This window comes from Thamnophis elegans, chromosome 1 (assembly GCF_009769535.1).
Source record: "Thamnophis elegans isolate rThaEle1 chromosome 1, rThaEle1.pri, whole genome shotgun sequence".
Classification (NCBI taxonomy): Eukaryota; Metazoa; Chordata; class Lepidosauria; order Squamata; family Colubridae; genus Thamnophis; species Thamnophis elegans.
Window position 1 is genome coordinate 3,964,431 of NC_045541.1, and position 26,288 is coordinate 3,990,718.

Here is a 26,288-nt window from a genome sequence, read left to right on the forward strand (position 1 = left end):
CCAAGCCCACCCGCTCTTCCAAAGGGAGCCACAAAAACCTCACCCCCCTAACCGGTAGCGACTGCAAGAGGGTATGCGCCTGCAGGGAGCCCTTCGTCTTCATCTCCCAAGAAACTCACCCGCTCTACAACAAGATCGAGACTGGCCACGTGCGCAATTGCGCCATTCCTTGCTTCCAGCCCTACTTTACCCAAGACGAAAAAACTTTCGCCACCTTCTGGATTGGCTTGTGGTCCGTCCTATGTTTCATCTCCACTTTCACCACAGTGGCCACTTTTCTGATCGACATGGAAAGGTTCAGGTACCCCGAGCGCCCCATCATCTTCTTATCGGCCTGCTACCTCTTTGTATCCATCGGCTACATCATCCGGCTGATTGTGGGCCATGCTAACGTGGCCTGCAACAAAGATTACAACCACATACACTACGAGACCACGGGGCCTGCCCTCTGCACCGTGGTCTTCCTCCTGATCTACTTCTTCGGCATGGCAAGCTCCATCTGGTGGGTCATCTTGTCTCTTACCTGGTTTCTGGCAGCTGGGATGAAGTGGGGGAATGAAGCCATTGCTAGCTACTCCCAGTATTTTCACATGGCAGCCTGGCTCCTTCCGAGCATAAAATCCATTACCGTTTTGGCCCTGAGCTCAGTCGATGGAGACCCGGTCGCTGGGATCTGCTATGTGGGCAATCAGAATGTGGACAAGCTGCGGGGTTTTGTCCTCGCTCCGCTGGTGGTGTACCTTTTCACCGGGACCATGTTCCTGCTGGCTGGTTTTGTATCCCTCTTCCGAATTCGGAGTGTGATTAAACAAGGGGGCACAAAGACGGACAAGCTGGAGAAGCTGATGATCCGCATCGGGATCTTCACTGTTCTTTACACCGTCCCGGCTACCATTGTGGTGGCCTGTTACATCTACGAGCAGCACTACAGGGAGGAGTGGGAGACGGCTCAGAATTGCTCCTGCCCTGGGGACAAGGCCAGACTGAAGCCCGACTATGCTGTCTTCATGCTCAAGTACTTCATGTGCCTGGTGGTGGGCATCACCTCTGGGGTCTGGATTTGGTCAGGCAAGACGCTGGAGTCTTGGAAGCAGTTCACGGGTCGATGCTGCAGGGGAGGGAAGCCGGTGAGCGCCACCATGTACAGCGAGGCCAACATAGCGCTGACGGGACGGACTGGGCTGGCCACTTCTGCTTCCTACCACAAACAGGTTCCCCTGTCCCATGTGTGAAAAAAGCATCTTGCTTGGTCTGTAGGGGGGCAGGTAAGCACCACTCATCCTAGGGCCCATCGGGAGCCTTTCGGGAGTTTTGCTCATTCTGGGCCTCCCGGGTTTGCCTCTGGTCTCAGAAAAGGGAGGGGAGGGAGAAGATCTGGCCAGAGGTTGAGACTGCAGAGTTGGTAGAAAGCCACTGAGCCCTTGAGCAAGGCATGTTTAGATTTAGGACTAGGCTTAACTATAGATGATGGGAATCGGGCAAATCCATCTCTGGACAAGAGCTTGCTTTTGGATAATAATAAAAAAAAAATCCATGAAGGCTGCAAGACTGTGAAAGTACAGGATCAGGGAGGACAAGATACGTAGTCTCTTCCGTTCAACCTGCTTAATTCAAAATGAAATCGGCTCTTTTCACCCTTTCCTTGTCCACCGTGAGAAAACTCAGAATGTGTAAGTTGAGCAGATTACAAATAACAAGAAATTGAAAGTTTAAACAATTCCTAAATTTCCGTTTGGCAACTATCGTTTTTTTTTTAGCAAGCAAACCCTTACATGTTTACTCAGAAGTAAATCTTACAGCTTTCATGGAATGTAAACCACAAGAGGGGAACTCCACAGTTTTGGACTCTTGGTAGGCACCTGTCAGTTTGAGAAATGTTCCCGCAGTCAGTCATTGTTGATCTAATACATTCTACAGGTAGTAATGCAGTTGTATCACTGTTGAAGCTACAGATTAATATTGAAAACAAATAGAATCAGTTTGAAGGGGAAGGGCTACTTCAAAGAGACCAGTTGTGACTGTAGGACTCCACAGAATCCAGTTTCACCTTTTAGCTTGGCCCGGTGTTAAATCTACCCTTGTCCTTTTTCACACAGATGTTTGCCAGGTAAGCCACCTAAGACAGGGAAGTGAGCGTCTTTCCTGTGCTGCCGATTTCCCAATGATAATTGCAAAGGCAACCTGATTGCCTTTGGAGTTGATGTAGGGCAACATATGCAGTGTAAAATCTTATGAATGAAAGCTTATTCACACTTGACAGAAGTAATATCTGGCAGGAGAGAGGCAGGGAATTAGTTGCCTGCAAATTGGCAACAGGGCAGCCTTAAGACAGGGCAGATATTTCCACTTGCTGCCTGTCACAGATTGAATTGGTGCAAAGTTCTTGGCTGTTCAAGTTAATGTTTGGCATTTTGGCTCCCCGGCAGGGACAGAGAGCAATTTTCCATCCCTTCGCAACTCCACTCTTAGAAAGCAAGAACGCCTCTGTAAAAGATTGATCGCTGGGATCTCATCTTCCAGAGAGTGGTCATATCATATCCTTAAGCGGTTTGTAAACCACCTGAAGTTGCCTGCTCTTACTAAAAGTGAAACAGCGTTAGCAGTAGCCATAAATCAGAAAGGAGAAAAGTCCCATTTCCAAATGTTAGCAATTTAAATATACACTACAGGGAATATATTGCATGTTCCTGGAAATTAGATTGCAGAAAGTTTTACTTTCTTTTTATAGGCCATTATTTCTAAGGATGGTTTATAGCCACATGCCTGGGATTTGACTTAACTCTTCACAAGTGTCACTCTTTCCCTGCTCCTTGAGGCTATGGTTTTAAGTTGACCACAGAGATAAATCTAATTGCATTGTGAGACTTACATCTGAGTAGACATGCTTGACGTGGACTGATTAATATTCCCCATTCTTGAGGAAAAGATTAAAACCGTCCCCTTAGAAATTCTTAGATTCCCAAGAATCTTAGAAGGATTCTGTTTTCTAAACATTTCTAAATGTTTCTTTGGTGAAGTAGCCTTGCTTTTTTTATACTGATTTATTGAATATAATCGTCACCTTGCACTTTAAAGTTTTCACCTGAACCTTCCAAGAATCTCTGTTGTTTTCCCAAGAGTTTTTGCCCTACTAAGTTAACCTGGACTTCTGTCTCTGAGGCCGACACATTTGCCTTGTGTGCAGAGGAGAGAGAGGTACCCATGGGCATTATCAGGACCTCTCTCCTAAGGTGGTTCCCAAACTTGGCAACTTTAAGACTTGTGGACTTCAACTCCCAGAATTCTCCAGCCAGCTCTGCAGAGCTGGCTGGAGAATTCTGGGAGTTGAAGTCCACAAGTCTTAAAGTTGCCAAGTTTGCCAAGTTTAAAGTTGCCAAGTTTGGGAACCACTGGTCTAGGGAATGTCTCAGCAGCAGAATGTCTCTTTGCTCTCGGGTTTGTATAGGGTGGGGGATGCCAGAATGAAGAGGGAGACCTCACGTGCATTCCGGCCATAGTTAACTGAAAGCAAGTAGGCCACTTGAAAGGGTCACATCTGGTTCCTAGAGCAGATGGTTATGGTATTGAGGGTCAGATGTTCAACACACGCCTAAAGTAGAAGGAGCCTGAATGGAGGTTTGACCAGGACGTTGCAGAAAGATGGCCACAGAAATTGGGGGCTGGATTGGAGTTAGCAATACTTTTGACTTATTCCTCCTGTTCTATGGAAAGTAACAGAAGCCGCTGGGGCAGAATATTGATTGTCTTTGTTCACAGTTCTACAGTCGGTCAGTTCTGCACATGAACTAATCCAGATGGCTTCTTCAACTGCAAGCTGTAACTCTTCGCTTGAATCAACTGCCCAGAAGAAGAAGGAGACCTGCATTTTCTCAGTTGTGCGACACTGTAAAGACCGCGGAGCGCTTTTTGTGAACTTGAGTCCATCTCATCAGATGCTCTCCCACAGATGCAGTTTAAGCTTGGCAGACTATTACATACAACCAAGTATTTCATTTGTATTATGAATGCTAAACCACAGAACTTTATACAATCTTTTTTTTATTTTGTTTTGTTTTGTTTTTTTCCCCTTTCTGCCTAAGACTCTTTATGGCTCTTATTTCATTAAATAATTTAAAAGATCTTTAATATAACCCAAATAATTTGCAAGGTTTTTTGAGGATTACTTGAATGAAAGAACTGAAATCCTAAAGACTTAACGTAATTGGGGCCTAGGTGCTGCTTTCTGAGCTAGAAATGTTCCCAGTGGCTGAGTCTGAAGGAGCTTTCCCATAGGTAAGTTAGAGACTTTCAAGGGCTTGCGGGATTTCGTGACCCGTCAAAACCGCGGACGACAAAATCGCGCTCGACGAAAGCGCGCATTTGACGTCATCACAGCGCGACGAAAAAAATTAAAAATTGAAATAAAAATAAAATTAAAGCAGTTAGGTTAAGGGTTAGATTTAGGGTTAGGTTTAGGGTTAGGTTTGGGGGGGTTAGGGTAAGGTTTTCGCTTTATTTTTACATTTATCGATCACAGCGCGATGTTTTCGTCGCGCTGTGATGACGTCAAATGCGCGCTTTCGTCGAGCGCGATTTTGTCGTCCGCGGTTTTGTGTTGGAACCGCGGGATTTTTATATCTTCTTTTGTTCCCGAGAAGATCCCAACCTGGATTAAATTGCAGCAACCCCTATTAACCACACTGGCCTGCCTCCTTCAGTCACCTTCTGAATGTCATACCTGAAGAAGGAAATATTAATCTAGGACTACTATTCAGTGATCACGTTGCACATATACCGTCTTTTATTACTTCTCTGATAACAAATTAAGCCTGGATGATGAGGGTTAAGTAGAAGACCGTGCCTTGAAGGTAGAGAAGGAATATTGTTGGCTTCTTCCAGTTCATAGTTCTGACATTGTGGTGCCTACTCACCAGGGCACAGCAGAAAATGATGCATTAGGCATGTGGATCTGAATGCCTGGTATGGGATAGAAGACCATTCTAGGCCATAAGACATTGAAAACATGTAGAGGTCACATTTGATTTTAGCTTTAATGCTACAAGTCCTGGACCCATTACCTCTGTGTTTTATAAATTTTTATGATGTATTCAATAGGTTGGCTTTTTGGTTCCACCACAAATCCGCGGTAGACTAAAGCGCGCTCGACGAAAGCGCGTATGTGACGTCATCACAGCGCGACGAAAACGGCATGCTGTGAGCGGTAAATTTAAAATTAACGCGAAAACCTTACCCTAACCCCCCCCCCAAACCTAACCCTAACCCTAAGCCTAACCCTTAACCTAACCCTAAACCTAACCCTAAACCTAACCCTAAACCTAACGCTAAACCTAACCCTAAACCTAACCCTTAACCTAACCCTTAACCTAACCCTAAACCTAACCCTAAACCTAACCCTTAACCTAATGCTAAACCTAACCCTAACCCTAACCCTAACTCTAACCCTAACCTTACCCTAACCCCCCCCAAACCTAACCCTAACCCTAAGCCTAAGCCTAAGCCTAACCCTTAACCTAACCCTAAACCTAACCCTAAACCTAACCTTAAACCTAACGCTAAACCTAACGCTAAACCTAACGCTAAACCTAACCCTTAACCTAACCCTTAACCTAACCCTAAACCTAACCCTAAACCTAACCCTTAACCTAATGCTAAACCTAACACTAACCCTTAACCTAACCCTAAACCTAACCCTAACGCTTAACGTAACCCTAAACCTAACCCTAACCCTTAACCTAACCCTAACCCTAACCCTTACCTTTATGTGAATCGGCTTGCTTTAATTTAATTTTAATTTTAATTTAATTTATTTTTAATTTTATTTGTCGCGCTGCTGCTGATGTCACGGGCGCGCTTTAGTGGACCGCGGTTTTGACGGGTCACGGGCTTTTCAAGAAAGATTCTGAGGAGCAGTGTCACTAAAGTAAATAACTTGGAGAGTTTCATCTTTAGACTTTCAATTTTGAACAGCAAAGCCTTGTTCACCTTGACGGATGGTCTAAAACCTGGTAGCACTAAATATTTAAATCATGTAGAATTGCAGACAATTAAATGAATTAAAACACTAAGTTCTATTGGCGACTTTACATTAGAAACACTTTAACCAACTCTACTGCATTATTTAGATTTATTTCTTACAAATGGGAATGTATAGTGGAGAAGATGCTTTTTTTTAAAAAACACGTACTTCAGATTCACTGCCCTTTTTTAAGAGATGGGAAGAGCTCCAGCTTAATGATTCTGGAACAGTATAAACTCATACATAAGGAAAATCAGAATCTCGTAGATCAAAGTTATGACTTGAATAATATTTACTTGATTTAAAGTAACAAAATTCATTTGTTCTATCCGCTAGTTATTGAGTGCCTCAATCAAATTTCAGACATTTGAGAAATCTGGAATTTCAGCTGAAATGACTTACCTATAGTTCTTCTGTGTGTTCCACCACAAAACCGCGCTCGACTAAACCGCGCCCGACTAAACCGCATCGCTGACGTCATCAACAGGGCGACAACAGCGCGGAGACAAAAGCATGCTGTAAACCCTAAACCTAAAATTAACCCCTAAACCTAACCCCCCTAAACCTAATCCTAAACCTAACCCTAAACCTAACCCTTAACCTAACCCTAAACCTAACCCTAACCCTTAACCTAACCCTAAACCTAACCCTAACCCTTAACCTAACCCTTACCTTAAGTTGAATCGGCTTGCTTTCAAAGCGCTATTTAAAGCACCCTTCTTTCTCCGCACTGGCTGTTGTCGCCCTGTTGATGACGTCAGCGACGCGGTTTAATCGGGCGCGGTTTAGTCGAGCGCGGTTTTGACGGGTCACGGTTCTGTGTGCTGTGTAGACACGCAGGACACTCAGCCTAGAACAGTTGACTTCAGTCCAAACTGTCTGAAAAGGTCTGCATCAAAACTGCCCAAGATTCACTTTGGTTCCTCGGGGACGTTACGGCACTGCCCAGCCATGTGGACAAGGAATACTTAGTTGAGGGTTGCAAGCAAGTTAAACCTGGCTGCATTATATATAATAAAAAGGGGGTTGGGAGTATTCCTAGCATCTATTTAGCACAACTTCGTTTTTCCCCCCAGTCCACTCTGATATAAAAGCAGTTGGGGAAGACACCATCCATTCAAGTATAAAATTAACCAACTTGATACACTTACATGAACTAGATCAGATGTCCCTGTGTTATGAGGTATGCCTGGTAGGGGCAACTGCTCTATTGCATGTCTTGCAAAAAGTCTGAAATAGCCCTTGTAGCCTGTCACGTGAATGGCAGAAACATTTTGTCCACAGGGCCCTGCTTGACCGCTCTGTATTTAGGGTCCTTCCCCATCCAACTGCACCGGTTTATTTGCAGCTACCCACCCACCCACCCACTGCTTGTTGGTATCCCCACCCCAGGACATAGTTTTAATGGAAGAAAATGGTTGCCTGCTGATGTATTAACATCCACCATCTATTCTGAACAAAAGCTAGAGGGCTGGAGCAGCCTCAGAAATCTGCTTTTCTGCTTGTTAGGTATTTGGTGATGACCCATAAAAGAATTGTGGCTTCATGGGCCTCCTTTTGTGGCAGACATTTTTGGAAAACAGCATTTTCCCAGTATTCAAATAGGCTTTTTGGCCTCCAAAGCTAAGATACTAGAAAACAAGAGTGAGTTCTAATTCCAAATGGGAATATTTGCCTGAAAATAACCAATCATAGATGTTTAATAATAGAACCATATATATAAGAGCCGAGGTGGTGCAGTGGTTAAATGCAGCACTGCAGGCTACTTCAGCTGACTGCAGTTCAGCAGTTCGGCTGTTCAAATCTCACCGGCTCAGGGTTGACTCAGCCTTCCATCCTTCCGAGGTGGGTAAAATGAGGACCCGGATTGTTGTTGGGGACAATATGCTGACTCTGTAAACCACTTAGAGAGGGCTGAAAGCCCTATGAAGCGGTATATAAGTCTAACTGCTATTGCTATTGCTATATATACAGTTAGAACTCCCGAGCTTTCCTCCAGTGATAAAGTAAGGCGACTCATGAAGATGATATGCTCCATGGTGGTATCCTGAATAACCTCAGGCTGATGGGGAAAGGTTACAACAAAACTCTTTAAGAGCATTTGAAGTCAACCTAAAGTTTTATTGCACCCTTTTTCCACCAGGCAGTGAACTTGGGAACTGAGCATACATCCATCTATAGAATTTCATGGCTTAAGGGGGGCTTTGGTGAATCAAAGTGACACGTTTGGTGTTTTAGGAATGTAACTGCTTCCTGCGAGCAAGCTGAAAAAGCATGGCTTTAAAAAAAAAATAGAAAATTAACAAACAGAATGCAAAGCTTTATTTCAGCGTAGAAAACTGTCAAGTACATTATTAGCTTTGAAATTAAAGCTTCTTCTAAGCAAGGTGTTACAGGGTTTCTTTAAGGTATTGGGTACTCTCAAATAAGATCAAATTACATGTAGTATAATATGTAAATAGCTGTACAATTGTCTTCAAAGAAAGATGTTTGTATATACGGAATCTAGTGTGAATAACAGATATGGGTTGAGAGAAGATTGTACATTTTTGTCCAAACAATTTGAAAGCTGTAGATAACAGGACGAAAGTTTAGGGCATTAAATCGTTGTATTTAAAGTTGGATTCATGCTTCGGTCATACTGCTCTTTCAATTGTGCCTTGTGGAAATGAAATTTTTACATACTACTTGCAGTATGATTATGAACATGCCAAAAGGTTACATACAGTGACATAAAAATATGTAAAAAGCTTTTTTTAAAAAAATAAATGGGACTTCAGTCTGTCACTTAATAAATATTTGAACATTATGGTGTACATATTTAGATGATTGTTTAATATGGGACCACAAACTGACATAAACTTTTAAAATATGGCTTTGGTTACTTACTGCTGCACACAATAGTGATCGGTGTGATAAAAAAAATGGATCGTGTCCACTAAAATTCTGTATCAAAGCCTAAAATTGGTGGTAAAGGAGAAGCACATGGTATACAAGACAATCAAATTGTTGACCCAATTCAATGTCCATTGGGCTCAGTTGTTTAAGAATACTGTATCTTAAATATAGGTGCACATGATGTAGTTTGAAAATATATGTATATTTTTAGAGTTTTTACCAAATAGAACATACACTCCTCCCACAAAGTAAAGCAGAATTGGGTTTTGACGGTTTTGATGACTAAAAAAAGTCACATCACTATATAACTTTCCATGTTCCAACCTAGAAAAGAAATTTCTCCTCAAAATAATGCTCTATGACATCTTTCTAACCTAACAAGTCAATTACAGGAGATGAATGTTTCATATTGAATGTTGGTGCTCGGGAAGACTTTATACAGACAAGAGGCCGATGCCAGAGAGAATAGCCAATGATTTACACACATTTTCTGGGCTAGCGGCTGCACCAGGGGAGGGCCTTCTCTGTTGCAGCTCCAGCCCTTTGGAACAACCTCCCCGTGGAGATCCGGACCCTTACTACCCTCCCGGCCTTCCGCAAAGCCACCAAGTCCTGGCTGCTCCAGCAGGCCGGGGGGCTTGTGAAACATCCAGCCCCACGGTAACTGTGAATGTTGTACATTTTAAATTGTTGTTTTGTTTATTTATCCCCTTCCCTTGTTTATTGTAAGCCACCCGGAGTCCTTCGGGAGTGGGCGGCATACAAGATCAATAAACTCAACTCAAACTCAACTCACACTTGTGCTAGGGCAGACTTCAGAAAGCTGTCAGAATATTAGCTTTAATTACTAATCAAATAGTATTTGAATTAGAGAAAAGTAATAATGATTCTTCCCCGCTTTGCGTGTAGTCATGATCTTAATATGTAAATTATGCTATTTGATGGCAACTGAGGGAAGGGCTCTTAGGATTACAGAGAAGTCCAGGGCATCAATTTGTGCGTGGCACGTCAAAACCGCGGTCCACTAAAGCGCGCCGATTAAAGCGCGTACGTGACGTCATCAGCAGCGCGACAAGAAAGAAAAAGGGCGCTTTAAAAAGCGCTTTTAAAGCAAGCCGATTCACATAAAGGTAAGGGTTAGGGTTAGGGTTAGGTTTAGGGTTACGTTAAGCGTTAGGGTTAGGTTTAGGGTTAGGTTAAGGGTTAGCGTTAGGTTTAGCATTAGGTTAAGGGTTAGGGTTAGGGTTAGGTTAAGGGTTAGGGTTAGGTTTAGGGTTAGGTTTGGGGGGGTTAGGTTTAGATTTACGCGTTAATTTTAAGTTTACCGCTCACAGTGTGCTGTTTTCGTCGCGCTGTGATGACGTCACGTACGCGCTTTCGTCGAGCGCGCTTTAGTCTACCGCGGTTTTGTGGTGGAACCCAATTTGTGTCCCCTGGTTTCCAGCAGGAGAGGTTCAGAAGAAAACATTTAGGTATGCCTAGGAATGTCCATAATTTAGTTGCATATTTTTGAAACGGAGCTTCAATGATCTAGACATGGAAACATCTTCAAGCTTTGGTTTTTACTATACATCATAGTGAGAAGCCGAGACAAAGTAATATGTCTACAAATCCAATTATCTCCCAACTTTACTAAAAGATACAAATGCTTCTTTTTATATCACTGAAGAAAGGTATCTTTGCGAGAAGGTTGTGGTTGAAACAAAATGGAAATGCTCCTCCGTGGAAGGAAATCCTTCGGGTCAGACAGGTTTTGAAACAGCTCAGGAAGAGCTCTCAAATACAAGGAAGGAAGAAAAAGAGTGTGGTCACTTTTGATAATGCTCAGATTAATGAACACAATGGAGCCGTGTGAGAGGCAGGGCTTCATTTTTAGCTGTTGACACCTTGCCGCTAAGCAGAGCGCTAGTCTTGCCCTCATCAGCGGCAGTTGTGAGAAAAACAGTACGGCCAATGGAAAACATCTGGATTCCTTGTAAAAACTTCAGGAGCGAAGCAAGCCAAGTTTACGGCAACAGCTTTCCAAGAAACATCTGGCACAGCACCTGCCCTCAGGAACAATATTCCCCAGACAGCCATTTGGGTCCCACCCTGGTGGTGTTCAGAAGTCACTGCAAAATTGGCTGTTCTCCCAGGCCCTGTGGATTTTGTCTAAGTGTGGTCACCTTCTGGATGCGTACGTTCTTGTGCTATTTTACTGTCCTTGCTCTTAAAAGTGAAACTGCCCCAGAATCACGTGGAGTCAGATAAGTCTCTAAATCAGTGTTTCTCAACCTTGGCAACTTGAAGATGTCCGGACTTCAACTCCCAGAATTCCCCAGCCAGCATTCGCGAAACACAGAGAAACACTGCTCTAAATTGTTTGTACCTATGTTTTTTATTATTATTATTTTAGCTACATAAGCATGGGAAAGAGAGCCATCTAAGCCAATCTTTACTTTTATTCCTAGAAAAAAAAAATGGGGATAGATAGCAGTGGACTTATATACCGCTTCATAGGGCTTTCAGCTCTCTCTAAGCGGTTTACAGAGAGTCAGCATATTGCCCCCAACAATCTGGGTCCTCATTTTACCCACCTCGGAAGGATGGAAGGCTGAGTCAACCCTGAGCCGGTGGGATTTGAACCGCTGAACTGCTGATCTAGCAGTAGCCTGCAGTGCTGCATTTAACCACTGCGCCACCTTGGCTCTTAATGTGTTCTGATAAAGGAGGAAGAGCAGAGAAAGAATTAAACTCACCATTAGTAAGCAAACCCATAGTATTTGGGATCTCTTGCTATGTTAAGGTACCCTGAAGTTGAGCTTGGCACATGCTGATCGCATATACGCAGCTCCCTTAGCAGCACCACAGAGGCAATTTGCCATTGCTGCCTTCCACTGTTTTTTTACCATGTTTTCCAGATACCCCAAGAGCGCCAGAATTTGCAGCTTATCCCTCGTCCAAGTGCTATAATCAGAGCTGATGTCATATAACCTCTTAGGTCAACCAAGGGTAAAGGCCTGGCCACCTGCTAAGGCCCCCTTGCTGAAAGGAACACACGGTTCAGGTGGTGACCAGTCTGATGTTGCAGAATCCGAAAGTTCATGCCTAGTCATTTGTTCCTGATCATGGATGTATTCAGTGGTGGGTTTCAAAAATTGTTCGAACCTACTCTGTGGGTGTGGCCTCCTTTGTGGGAGTGGCTTGCCACCCATGTGACCGGATATGAAGATGCCGACGACACTTGTCAGAATCACCTTAAATGACCTCACACACAGCACTGGCATGCATAAGAATAGGATGCAAACTTGTTTTTTGAAAGGCATCTTTGGTTTGTGTTAAAACAACTTCAACACACGCAATGTTCTGATTGCACCACAAACGCAGTAGACATCCTTACCTTTCACAGAGGCACTGAGTTTTATAAATAGGAGCTTGATAGTGTAGAATAATCATATCCAAGGACCAGTGGTGGGTTTCAAAAAATTTTGGAAGCTCTTCTGTAGGTGTGGCCTGCTTTCCGGGTCCACTGGTGGAACCTCTTCTAACCGGTTCGGTAGATTTGATGAACCGGTTCTACCGAATAGGTGCAAACTGGTAGGAACCCACCTCTGGATGTATTCTTATTTTATTATGCTGTTTTCTCCTTCTCAAAGATGGCTAACGGAACTATTGTACGTGCATTAATTTGGTTTCGTTTTTAAAATACGTTGTCCTAAATTTTAAACTGGAATCAATTTTTAATGAACTCTCAAATTCGATTGAATGATACAGTTTCTTTGCTTTGCAAGCATTCTGGTCAACTTGCTAGTTTCTTTAGTACTAGAATCTTTAGAACCAGTGCCATTGGGAGGGTTTGACTTGAAGAACTCAGGATGAAAACTCCAAAAGGCAAGGCATTTTGTTTCAGTCTCAGAACAAAACCTCAATGCATGGAGCATTTGGTTCTGCAGTCTCAAAGCAATGGATATATGATGGGACTTGAGTGGCCAATGGCTCTGTTGCTACTTGAGCATCCTTTTTTGCACATTAATGTAGAACTTGATCATTTTTTAATATCAATTTTTCAGTTGTTTGGAGTTGAATGGCACCAAGTCAAATCCAACAATAAATAATCCTGTCAACTAATTTTAATTTCATTTTATACTCCCCCGCCCTCCCAATCCTAAGATATATTAATTTTTGGTATCACGCTCCTTCATTTTCTTGATAGTGATTTGCTTATTCTGGAACAGGCTAAAATAATTGATCAATTTTTATTAGGTCACAGATTGGCAACAGGCTTAAAACATATTCTATTGCTCAAGTCTTTGTTTACTTGCCTATCAAATTCATTTTAAGAGGTTTCGGCACAGAATTGCCTTGGTGACAAAATAAAGTCATTCTCATATAAAAGCAATTTAGCAACTCTCAAGTGAGTTGGAATCTTGACTTATTATTGAACTCCAACTAAGTACATCTGGATGACTGCTTGAGGTTGCACTCCTTTTAAATATTATCTTCATATAGAAAAATGGACAGATTTGAACCAGCTTATTTTGAAATGTGTGTGTGTGCGCGCATGATGGGTTCATTACTGTAAAGAACATTATGCATCCGAAGACCATCATCACGTAATTGTAGAGATGCCAACCATACTGGAATTCACTGTGAAAGCATAACTGAAGTTATATACAGTACAGATAATCCTCAATTTATGACCAGAGTTTCCATTGCTAAGCGATAGTTATGAATTTACAACCTTGTTTTGCCATTGTTGTTACATGGATTGCTGTAGTTGTTAAGTGGACCATAGGCCATTAAATGAATCCAGCTTCCTTCGTTGTCTTTGCTGATCAGAAAGGTCACAAATGCTTATCATGTGACCTTGGGATGCTGCAACGATCATAAATGCATGTGGGTTGCCAAGTGCCCAAAGTTTAGTGCCCTAAGAGGATTCTGTGACAGTTGTAAGTGTGAGCAACGGTCACAATTCATTTTGTTTCAGTGATGTTGCAACTTCAAATTGTCATTAAACAAATGGTTGTAAGTCAGGGGCTACCATACTTGCATAGTATACCGGTTTCTCCTCCTTTTAAATATGTACTTCCCATTTTCAACTAAAAACACTGTAGCTACCCTGTATTTTTCTGCTTCATGGGTTTCCCAATAATTAAGGGCAGCAACATCATGTAAAAAATATCCAGATTTTGCCTTCAGAGTACAGCTGTGCAGTGTTTGGATGTGAAGGGAGAAATGTGTTTCAAATATACCGTGGACATATATCGTTGTATGTCCTTGAAGAAGCTGCTCCTATTTCTGGGGCTGCCCGGAAGTCTTACAATCCTTGGAAAACGTTTGTTGAGGTTGAAGTGTCACAGAAGTGGCGAGAGAGTGGCTTTCCAATTTTCCGTGCAAATACTACATACTTCCACTTCAAAGGGAAAAAAAAGAGAGTTGAGGTACAGGAACATCTTGGTAGCAATATGCTTTTCTTTCAAGAGGCAACTGGACTTTCTGTTTTTTTCTTTGAAGACAATTCGCTTCTCATCCAAGAAGCTTCTTCAGCTCTGACCGGATGGTGGGGAATGGAAGGATTTATACTCCTTATAGACAGCTGGTCGTTTGCATCCTTTTATATAGTCAATCCATTTTTTTCCAGTCTCGTTTATATCTCTCATTTGAGTGATCTTTAAGATATGCCGATATTTTAGCCATCTCGGCTAAGTTTGTAACTTTCAATGTCCACTCTTGAATTGTAGGCAAGTCTTCCTTCTTCCAGTATTGCGCCACCAACAGTCTTGCTGCCGTTATTAAGTGCAGAATCAAGTTAGTCTCTACCACTGTAAAGTCAGTACATATACCTAGTAAGAATAACTGAGGAGTAAACTTTATCCTTCTTTTAAAGATATTTTGCATAATCCACCATATTTTTATCCAAAATGCCTTAACCTTTTGGCAAGTCCACCATATATGGAAATATGTAGCATCGAGAGAACCACACCTCCAACATTTAGGCTGTACATTCAGATACATAGAAGCCAGCTTTTTAGGCTCTAAATGTCATCTATAGCAGTGTTTTTCAACCTTTTTTGTGCAAAGGCACACTTTTTTCATGAAAAAAATCACGAGGCACACCACCATTAGAAAATGTTAAAAATTTTTAACTCTGTGCCTATATTGACTATATATAAAGTAATTTTCCCACGGCACACCTTGCACTATGTCACGGCACACTAGTGTGCCACGGCACAGTGGTTGAAAAACACTGATCTATAGAACATCTTATAAAAATTTTCTCTCAGGTTTTGAGCTTGTGTAAATTTCACATTTCTTACCCAGATTCTTTCCCATGTATCCAACATTATTGGATAACAACATAACGTTTGCATCCTTTTAGAGGGGCATTGAGGCCACCTGGAGATTTTATCTGTATCATCAGGGGGTCACCTGAGTAATGCAAATGGGTGTGGAACCTTCTTGGAACTGTTGAAAGGACTGTGTTGTAGATTGGAGATAAGATGATATTGTACAAGTGCCTTATGGAACAAGATTAATCTGCTGATCCTGTTTTTCGAATCCCATGGATTTTTTTCAGCAGAAGATCTTCTGATTTTTTTGCTTTCTATGCTTTACACTAAGGTTGCTTTGTCTTTATTTTAACACTAAGTCAATAGAAATAAACCACTCTGAAAACCTTAGCTGAAGAATGGAAGAACAGCTATTGAAAAAAAAAATGAAATAGACCAGTGTTTCTCAACCTTGGCAACTTGAAGATGTCCGGACTTCAACTCTCAGAATTCCCCAGCCAGCATTCGCTGGCTGGGGAATTCTGGGAGTTGAAGTCCGGACATCTTCAAGTTGCCAAGGTTGAGAAACACTGAAATAGACCCATGAAATCTAGCAGGTGCTGCAGGCCGAAGGAAAGAGGAATCCAGGATACATAGCAACAACGGCAGCTGAGCTCTGTGCCAAGTAACGGCATTCCGTGTTTTGGTGTACATGTTCCTTGAGGGGGGAAATGTAACACAAACAAAAGAACACCTTAGCTTAATTAAAATAGAGTTTATTATTAGCTTCTTCTTTTTTTTTTAATACAAACATGACAAAGGGAAGCCACCTGAAGATGTAGCATTTATTTCAAAGTTGAATTATAATCAATACCTGATGCCACAGACTGGGGCTGGTAGATTAAAATACTGTAATGAAGACTAACAATTTGAGTGCTGCAGAACCACTCAAGAAGCAAGCTTGGTTTCATAATTAAATAGACAAAAAAAAGAATCAAAACTGTAAGAAGCACTGTCCAGTGGGAAGTTTTTAAAGTACAAAACCACTTAGATATTGTGACCCAGAATTGTGAAGGTCTGTAAATTGAGAATATGTCTTCCGTTCTTAAAAAGAACAATTCTATTTCTTTCAAATTTCTGTTCTTAAAAGAGCAAATTTAGGAAAAGCCGATATAATTTTACTTCAGAACAAAGATAATTAAAAAAAAAAAAGCTAGGTTCTAAGGAAAAATAATCTGTTTTATCAATTGAGAACAACCGTATCTCCCCTCATCAGGACCAGAGTTTTGACAGTGGGATTTAAAGCTAGTTGGAAGCATATAATAAAAGCAGTTATATATTTTGTGTTTGTACTGGAAGAATTCAGCCGAGTAGCTCATCAACAAGTCAACTCATCTCTTAGGGATTCCAGGGCAACTCTATTCAGCACTTCAAGAAAAGAAAGTGTATTATGAATTCTGTCTCTTCCACAGCTTGACTAGGAATATATAAGATGCACCAAAACTGACAAGAAATAGACCCCGAACCACTTCTTTACTTACTAGCTCCTCCTCTCCTCCCCCTACCATTTCCTTTTGCTCTGACAATCTCAAACGAAGAGATTTTGTTTACCCTTAGCAGATACTACTCAGCAACTCCTTGCCCCAAATTGACCACCAGTGTACAAACAATTAGGGAAGTTGGAAGTGTGCGCACTGAAAGACAAGAGAAATCTTTGCTTGCTAATGCCACGGCGTCAGTTCCAGAGTGACGTTTCGCCGTATTAGCATGAAGGTTGTTGCACTGACTTGGAAAGGCAACTGCAGTTGGGTCCTGGGTTACTGAGGAGGAAAGAACATTGTGACTGTGTTGTTAATGTTCAAAGTCTAAGTTTTAAAACTAGTCATTATTTAAAATGCAGAGAGCTCACAGCTATAGGCCTACATAGTAAGCAAACATCTCTGGACTGAGGAGATTAGTTTGGAGAAAAGGGAAAAAAAAAGACTCATCAAAAGTTTCTGCACCTCTGGATTTTAAAGGGAGTGTTCCCCCTTTGACAAGGCTCCTTCTTTTCTTCCCTATGGAATTAAACTCCTCCTCCAGCTCTGAACTTCCTTGGCGTATTTGCTCACCCCGTCCTCCATGTGAAAGACACGATCACTGATGACTGGTGAACCTGGGAGTCAAAGTGTTGTTCCACTTGTAAGGATGCTGGTGCCAGTGTTGTAGCTTTCCTTCTTGATCAAGAGAGGATGGCGTTAGAACGGTGAATGCCAACTAGGTTATCGGCACTGAAGGACCGTCTCATAGCAGCTTTTGACAAGTCTTTGTATTTGTCCTCACACAGCCGGGAGATAGCCTGCAAAACATTTGTTTTAAGGTTATCAGAGCCGGAAAGATTCTGAATTGGCATTAATACAGTGTTTCTCAACCTTGGCGACTTGAAGTCCTGTGGACTTCAACTCCCAGAATCCCCCAGCCAGCTGTGCATTCGCTGGCTGGGGAATTCTGGGAGTTGAAGTCCGGACGTCTTCAAGTTTCCATGGTTGAGAAACACTGCAGTAGAGTAATCAACAGCCACAGAACCCACAGCTATACAAGCCTCACACTATTACCTCTAATTTCTGTGCTCGTTCTTTACTCAGCGGCTCCAGCAGGAAGCAGAGGTTGTTGTCATCTGCTAAGGAGCGTAGGTCGAAGTAGTATTTGGCGTAAACACTGGCAGGAACGTTGATATTGAACTGCAGCAGCTCCAAAAAGTGTCTTTCCATCTCATTCCTGGAAGAAAATAGAAGAGGATGTCAGAAACAGAATTGGGTTCATTCAGCTGGAGGCAAAAAAAAATAAAATAAAATAAGAAGCACCCACCAGGACTTTGGTAAAAAAAATAAAATAAATGCTGATGTCTAGAGCCAAAACATTTTTAAAAGGAATAGAATTAATGTATTAATACAGTTCATAGCAGGGGCGCTATTTGAATTCTGGTATTTTCAGCGGATGGGAGAGATTACATTCTGCCACATACTCTCTCGGCTGATGCGGACGGACCCCCTTCTTCTTTATTAAGAGTCCCATAAGCCCAGCTTTACACAATTCGCACTGCATTGTTATTCTTACAAGACCCTGCGCCGTAGTTATCAGATGAAAAGAAGGACGCCTGCTGTTGATTAGCTCCGAAGAACTTGCAAGGCATTTTCACCAGGTTCATAACAGGAAGTGGGTACGCTGAAGTGGGAGAGGGCCAAACAAAAGAAGTGGGCATATCACCACGGCAACAAATGGATCTCTGAAGAGCTGCTGCTATTATTTTGGTGGAAAAAGCTCTTGAAGCAACACGGGTTCATCTCCATCAATAAATAAATAAATAAGCAAGCCAGCAAGCAACTTCAGATAGGCAAAGGAGTTTTTTCTCCTGAGACTCCTAGGTTACCGTATCAACCTTAGCTGGCAAGGGGAATTTTTTTTTTAGCGCTGCTAATTTTGGCAAAATCTGTTCTATGTATTCATATCTGTAGGTCAGCACTTCTCGGGATGGACAGTCCCAGAAAGAACAGAACCAACCTATGACATCGCCGACTACCCAAATTCATACAATATTTTAAAATGAGCAAGTAGATAATACAGGTAGTCTTGGACAAAAGGGCGCCCGACAAAAGCGCGCCCGACTAAACTGCGGTGACAAAACCGCGTGTTCTAAAGCGCTCCAACGAATGAGCGCTGAATCGCGCCGACAATAGCGCGGCGACAGAAGCGCGCTGTAAACCTAACCCTAACCCCAACCCTAACCGTAACGCTAAACCTAACCCTAAACGTAACGCTAACCCTAAACCTAACCCTAACCCTTACCTTAACTTAAATCGCCCTTCTGTCACCGCACTGTTGTTGGCGCGTTGATGACATTGCGGTTTTAGCGACGCAGTTTTGTCGTGCGCGCTTTTGTCAAGTCACGGGCAATTTGGCCGGCTATTTCTGTTGCTAAGTGACACAGTCGCAAAAATCCAATTGCACTGTTTAGCAACGGCAATCCCTGCAGTCCCATTCCCGTTTGCTGTCATCGTTAACCAAACCCAATGGTCATTAGAGGACCGACAACTTCTTACCAACTTCCCACTACCGTAAAACAGAACATAAGGCAGAAAATGACAAATCCCAGGCTGGAGAGCAGGTGGGAGGCTGCTGCTCAATGAAGGAGGGAGCAGGCCGGCATGAGGGAGGGATCTATGACAATCCGCCATGGCCGACTCATCCTGGGGCAACTCACTGCGGGGCAAGAGTTATCAAAGAAACGGTGGAATAGAATCATTAAAGAAAGGATGCACAAGGAGGGACAAAAGGAAATGTGAATCACAAAAATCAAAATATTTTTTTTTAATGTTTGAATAATTAAATTGAATTGTTAAATTGCCCCACCGTGAGCTGGCTGTGGCGAGTTGCTCCATTCCATGAGGGAGGGTGGGAGAAAGTAGACAAGGGAAAGTGTCAGAGGTGCAAAGCAGGGAGTGTGTGTGACGGTGCCAGGGGGTACACAAGAGGCATGTTGTGGGTAGGCTTGGGTGCACGAGGGTGCGAGAGAAAGTCATTGTCTATCAGCTCGAACAATGGAGCTCAATCTCAAATCTGCAGAATTCGCAACCTGAGCCCCTGGATGTATCAAAATATCCCTTTCTTGATGACCTACGGGAGGATGGAAAAGCAATTTTTCATGTTTAAATATGTTTTCTAGGGACTGAAAAAGAAAGGCGGAATCAATCACCTAGACGCTACTCATGGTGAGAATAGGAGCTTTTGTGTGGCTTCCTTTTGCAAGGCAGACTGCAGTCCCATTAAATCCACTGCCAGAATTAATTTCCTGTTCGTATGGTCATAAAGCTTATAGAAATGCAAATCAGATGATGTTTTGATGATCATCTCATCAGGACTTCATTTATCCCCTTTGTTCAAGACTTGCTAATACATTTTAATTGTGGAAAAATACAATAGTTTTGTCAGATAACAACTCTATTAATAGGTTTAAAGCCTAGGGAAACAAGAAAGGCCCTTGTTTTATTCCTATGATGTGCAATTCCAGAATGGCAGGGTCCCTTTTTACACCCACTGTAATCTACAAAATTAGCAATTAACTAAATGTATTCCTCTCCATTCTTATTTAAGACAGTCTCTTAAATATCAATATTTGAGAGGCACATACATTTGCATCAATTTCCTGCTTAATCAGAAATAATGTACAAGGATAATTTTGATAGTCAAGTTATAACTTTTCCACCCCCAAATCTACCTCTCAACCTTCAAATACTTCTTTTCCAACCCCTCCACCAATATATCTTTGCATACAAATGTACATGTATATATGATAAAATGTATTTTTCTGACAAGTGATTGAAAAGTATGCCAGCCCAGCCTCTAATACATTATTTATTGCAAGGGTCCCCAACCTCTGGACCGCAGCACGCCAGGGGGTCGCGACCTGTTTGCAACCAAACAGCCACGGAAATAGCGGATGAACATGCGCGCATCCTCCTATGCCTGACCAGCAGGCAAGCACAGGCGCACAGGCTCCATTTGCACGCACATCACTCACACAGAACGATTCCCTCTTCCTCCCCTTGCCGGTCCACAAAACCAGAAAGGTTGTAGAACTCTGCATTATTGTATTATCCATCATGTTTCCTCTCACTTGTCCCCAATCACACTTGTGCCTACAGCAATTTAGCCTGAAGAGAATCATTCTAGAAGCTTCCATCCATACCTTAAATGAAGAACCCTACTGGACAGGACAGTTATGGAGGACTGCAGCTGGGGAAATTAGTCTCCTACTAGAAATCCCATCCCACACTGCAGTCTAAATGCTAGATTTATTCAAGCCAAGCTACAGAAATTCTATCCTATCAAATTAATGTGTAAAAAGCAGAATTCTTCACATAGCTGCAGTGATGCTTAAACAAGAAATCCACAAAATGTTTTGATTTCTGTGATCCCTCAGAAGTGTTTACAAGTAGACCTTATGGGATTGTATCAAATTACTACTGCAAGTTTACAATGCAATGCAGAAGAGCAATGTATTGCGATATGGAGAAACACCACCAGTCACTACAGGGAATCCCCAGGCTAGGAGCATTTCCTTAGCGAATGTTCAAAGTTATGTGATCAGCGCCCCCTAGTGTTTAAGAACAAGTTCCGAAACTACGAATCTTGCAGTACCACGGCAGTTGTTCGCCCTTATAGACAACCGCCAGAGGCTCTGCAATATTCGTTGTGCACTTTTCGTTATGAATTCTGGGAGTTGAAGTCCAGACATCTTCAAGTTGCCAAGGTTGAGAAACACTGATCTATACAGTATAGATAGGATAAAATATCCTAAAGAAAGAAAAATCATTAAAAAGATACAAGCTGGATAAGACACGGACAAGCAATTTCAACTAAATTTGGTAGCTTACATGTCTTCCACCGTAATATCCTTCAGGATTTGGCAGTAATCCACATTCCAAACAGCTTGATCATCCCACACTTTAGAAGCCAGCAGTATAGCACCTAGGACTATCCTCTTCCAGTTACTTGGACAGATGTCAATCTCTGCATAGGTCAAGAGTCTTTCTAAGTAAACCTGAAAATGAAGAAGAGTTACACATTTCCAATGATTCACACTTTCTAGCTTCTTACATTGCCTCTTAACCGGAAGTCTCTTATAACCTATGGATATAAGGAGTGGCTCTCATACTTTCTATGTAGATGTCAGAGACAAGGAAAATCTCAAAATTGTATTTTTCAATATTGTTTGCCCACATTGGGGGGGGGGGCACCATGGCTCCCACCTAATTTCAAATGTACTCTGCAAAGTGAGCAGCACAGCTCTATGGAAGATCTGGCTTTTTCCAGCAGCTTCATGGGTTGGGAGGGAGAGGGAAAAATGTGTGTGAGAGAGAATGGATACCAATTTAGACCGCCTCCTGCCGATTACCTCCCTTAGACCGATTAGATCTCACAGGTTAGGTCTCCTCCGGATTCCATCCGCCAGCCAATGTCGGCTGGCGACTCCCCGGGGGAGAGCCTTCTCTGTTGCAGCTCCAGCCCTCTGGAATGACCTCCCTGTGGAGATCCGGACCCTTACTACCCTTCTGGCCTTCCACAAAGCCACCAAGTCCTGGCTGTTCCAGCAGGCCGGGGGGCCTGTGAAACATCCAGCCCCACGGAAACTGTGAATGTTGTGTTTTTTTTAAATGTTGTCTTTGTCTATTTATTTCCCCTTCCCTTGTCTATTGTGAGCCGCCCGGAGTCCTCCGGGAGTGGGCGGCATACAAGACAAACAAACAAACAAACAAACAAACAAACATTTAGACTTCCCCTTGCCACTGCAGATTCTTTATTGGTATTTCCAATATTCCTTCTAAGGAAAAGTGGCTCATCTGAAATTCTAACCCATAGACATCCGAAATTTGAGTTTAAAACCATTAAACAGCAGACATAAGCAACTTCACACTAGACAGAAAATTGTGTTTCAATGTTTTTTTAAATAAACAAATGCTCGTTTTAAAGATGCCAGAAACGTGGACTGTGGTCTACTGTGGACCTTGTGTGTTTCTTAAGAGGTCCCTAAAGGGATGTGCATAACCACACCAGCGTGCTTATCGTCCCTGTCCTACTGTCCTCATTTATATGTACTGTATTTTTTGGAGTATAAGATGCACTTTTTCCCCTCCAAAAAGAGGCTGAAAATCTGGGTGCGTCTTATACTCCGAATGTAGCATGAGCCATACCTGATGGGAGGGGGGAGTGAGAGGTATGGTGGCGGTATGCTGGCAGCAATGGCGGCAATCGATGGCAAAAGTAGGTAGGACCTACCACCCAAGCTACCCCGCCACCCCTGGGCAAAATTAAAGCCACCGCTGCAGCCGCCTCACTTCTGCCTGAGGAGCCTGACTTGCTCCTGGGCAAAATTTAAAGCCGCTGCTGTTGCTGCTATGACCTCGCGGCTGCCCCAGGAGCCTCGCCGTGGCCCCGCTGCTGCCCCAGGGGCCAGACCTGCTCCCAGGCAAAGTTTAAAGCCGCCACCACTGCTGTCCAAGGAGCCTGACCTGCTCCCGGGCAAAATTTAAAGCCACAGCCCCACCGCTGCCTGGATAAGACCGCCTTCCTCACCAGCTTCCTGGCCGACGCCCCAGACGACGCTGCCTGGAGAAGCCTGCTACCTGCTCCTGAGACACCACACAGGTAAGCACTGGTTAGGGGTGGCAAGGATCTTCAAATGTGGCAGCTGTAAGACTTGTGGACTTTTAGGTAAGTTCCAGAAATCCTGAAGTAACATGACTGGAGGAGGAATTCTGGGAGTTGAAGTCCGTAGGTCTTAAAGCTGTCAGCACTTTTGCAATGGGTTTGGCTTATTGTTTTAAGGTTTAAGGCTTATTGCCTATTTGCAGCTTGGGGTTAGGGCTAAGGCGAAGGCATATTATTTAGGGGGAGGGTGTAATGATCTAATGTATGTGTATGAATGTGGTTTCAGCTACAGTGCACTCTATTGTTATAAATGACACATTATTGTTCTTTCTTGCAGAAAAATGTCAAAGCCAAAATGGCAGGCATATACAATCTCCTTCAAGCTGGAAGTCTTGAAATATGTTGAGGAACATGGAAACAGAGCAGCAGAGAAACATTTTGGACCGCCTACAACTGAAAAGATGGTAAGAGAGTGGAAGAAACAGGTGGATAAGCTGCAAAAGGTAAAAGATAAAAAGCAAGCACAACTTTCGTGGGCTTCCTGCAAAGCGGCCACAGTTAAGAGAAGGAAATGAGATTGGATCACAGGTCACCGGAACAGTGGCTTCGCAGTCACCACAAAAATGGTGATGTATGAAGCCCAAACGCACACGGAAAGGCATTCAGGATTTTAGTGGAACACCATCGTGGTGCTTCAGATTTATGAGGCGATGTGGCCTTGCTACGCGCACCAACTCTAGAATTGCGCAAAGAACGCCAAAAGAGGATAAGGCTAAGATTCTGTCTTTTCATACTTTTGTGATAAGATTCCAGAAGGAGAAATAATTTTGTGATTGGCCAGATCGGGAATATGGATGAAGTCCCGCTAACTTTTGATGTGCCATCAAACAGGACTGTTGATGTCAAAGGTGCCAAAAGCATAACTGTAGAAACCACCGTTCACTGACAAATGCGCGCTCGACAAAAGCGCCCCTGACGAAACCGCGACAACAAAACCGATGAATGAGCGCAGAAGCATGTCGACAACAGTGCGCCGACAGAAGCGCGCTCTAAACCTAACCCTAAACCTAACCCTAACTCTGAACCTAATCCTTACCTTAACTTAAATCGCGCTTCTGTCAACACGCTGTTGTCGGCGCGTTGATGACGTCGTGGTTTTCACACCGCGGTTTTGTCGTGCGCGCATTTGTAGGGTCATGGAAACCACAGGACATGAGAAGAGACATTACACAGTTGTGCAGATGGCACCAAATTGGCACCAATGTTAATATTCAAAAGGAAAACTTTCCCAAAGGAAGCAATTGCAAGAGGGGTTGTTGTGCATGTCCATGAAAAAGGATGGATGGATGAGCATGGCATGAAAGTATGGATTGAAACGTCCTGGAGGGCTTCTGAAAAAAACCAGCTTTATTAGTGTTTGACCAGTTTAGAGCACAAATTACTCACAACACTAAGAAAAGATTCAAAGAAGTGAAGACCAATCTAGCTGTAATTCCTGGGGTGGTGGTGGTGGTCTTGTCTTACCAGCCACTTGCAACCTCTTGATGTTTCCATCAACAAGCCATTCAAAGTTTACATGCGAGAAGAGTGGAACAAATGGATGGCTGATGGAAATCATGCTCTGACACCCCCTGGATTAATGAGGAGGCCCACTATCACTCAAGTTTGTGAATGGGTGAAAACCTCATGGAGCTCAGTGAAGGATGAAACTGTTACACAAACCTTCAAAAAATGTGGCATTAGCAATGCCTTAGATGGGACTGAAGATGATACCATTTATGAAGGTAGCGAAGAAGAAAGGGATTGTGAGCAACTGAGCTTCCTAAATTCTGACACCAGCAACAATGATGAGTTCTTGGGGTTTCCAGAAAATGAGTGCTTGAACCTTCAAGTCTCCCCTCTTTTGTTCATGAGAGTGATGATGGTTCCTAATACTGCTGTTGGCTTCACAGAATTGTAAAACATATACATGGTTGTAAAAAGTGTACATGGTTGTAAAAATTCTGCTATACTGGCATTTTATTAAAACAATATATTACTACACCATTTCGTTCAGAATACTTTTTTCCCCTCGTTTTCCTCCTCTAAAATCTAGGTGCGTCATACTCTGAAAAATACGGTACTCTTTTTATGTGTTTATGGCTGTTTTGCTTATTTATATCAATTTATTTGTGCCATTTTTCATGTGTTTACATACTTGCTTCCTCGTTCTTGTCGACAAATAAAATAAAATAAATTAATAAAATTATTTCAGCGGGTGCCAACTCTCTGTGCTCATTAACTAAAGCAGGAGGGACATTTTAAATAATTAGATAGGAGACCTTCACAGGTCTCAGGGTAGGTGGTCAGATTCGGAAACTGACAAGCAGTCTGGAAGAAACCAGTGTTCAACCACTTCTGTACTGTGGCCGCTCTACATGGGGCTGCCCTTGAAGAGTGTTTGAAGACTCCAGTTAGTCCAGAACGCAGCCGCGCGAGCGATTGTGGGTGCACCCAGGTACACCCACGTCACACCTATCCTCCGCGAGCTGCACTGGCTACCCATTAGTCTCTGGATCCGCTTCAAGGTGCTGGTCGCTACCTATAAAGCCCTACATGGCATCGGACCTGGGTATGTGAGAGACCGCCTCCTGCCGATTACCTCCCTCAGATCGATTAGATCTCACAGGTTAGGTCTCCTCCGGATTCCATCTGCCAGCCAATGTCGGCTGGCGACCCCCCGGGGGAGAGCCTTCTCTGTTGCAGCTCCAGCCCTCTGGAATGATCTCCCTGTCGAGATCTGGACCCTTACGACCCTCCCGGCCTTCCACAAAGCCACCAAGTCCTGGCTGCTGGCCGGGGGGCCTGTGAAATATCCAGCCCCACGGAAATTGTGAATGTTGTGGTTTTGTTTTTAAAGTGTTGTCTTTGTCTAGTTTTCCCCCTTTCCCTTGTCTATT

The 26,288-nt window shown here is 43.0% G+C and overlaps 2 protein-coding genes across 4 annotated transcripts in view; one reads left to right on the top strand and one right to left on the bottom strand.

Moving 5' to 3' along the window:
- The window catches only part of FZD5 (frizzled class receptor 5), a 5,275-nt gene extending 1,100 nt beyond the window's left edge, over nucleotides 1-4,175 (top strand). The window contains exons 1-2 of one of the 3 annotated variants that reach the window (XM_032215759.1): nucleotides 1-1,265; nucleotides 3,757-4,175. The exon at nucleotides 1-1,265 is cut by the window's left edge and continues 1,100 nt beyond it. In XM_032215759.1, the coding sequence (XP_032071650.1) occupies nucleotides 1-1,232 (1,232 nt within the window). In that variant the 3' untranslated portion in view covers nucleotides 1,233-1,265; nucleotides 3,757-4,175. Of the gene's footprint in view, nucleotides 1,266-2,426; nucleotides 2,915-3,756 lie in introns of those variants that run through there. The other 2 variants (XM_032215767.1, XM_032215775.1) reach the window with 2 other exon arrangements.
- Nucleotides 4,176-15,922: 11,747 nt separating this feature from the next.
- Nucleotides 15,923-26,288, bottom strand: part of CCNYL1 (cyclin Y like 1) — a 34,799-nt gene continuing 24,433 nt past the window's right edge. Inside the window, exons 8-10 of the mRNA XM_032217921.1 lie at nucleotides 21,576-21,742; nucleotides 17,757-17,919; nucleotides 15,923-17,500 (exon numbers count right to left, since the gene is read on the bottom strand). Of these exons, the coding sequence (XP_032073812.1) occupies nucleotides 17,384-17,500; nucleotides 17,757-17,919; nucleotides 21,576-21,742 (447 nt within the window). The 3' untranslated portion in view covers nucleotides 15,923-17,383. The remainder of the gene's footprint in view (nucleotides 17,501-17,756; nucleotides 17,920-21,575; nucleotides 21,743-26,288) is intronic.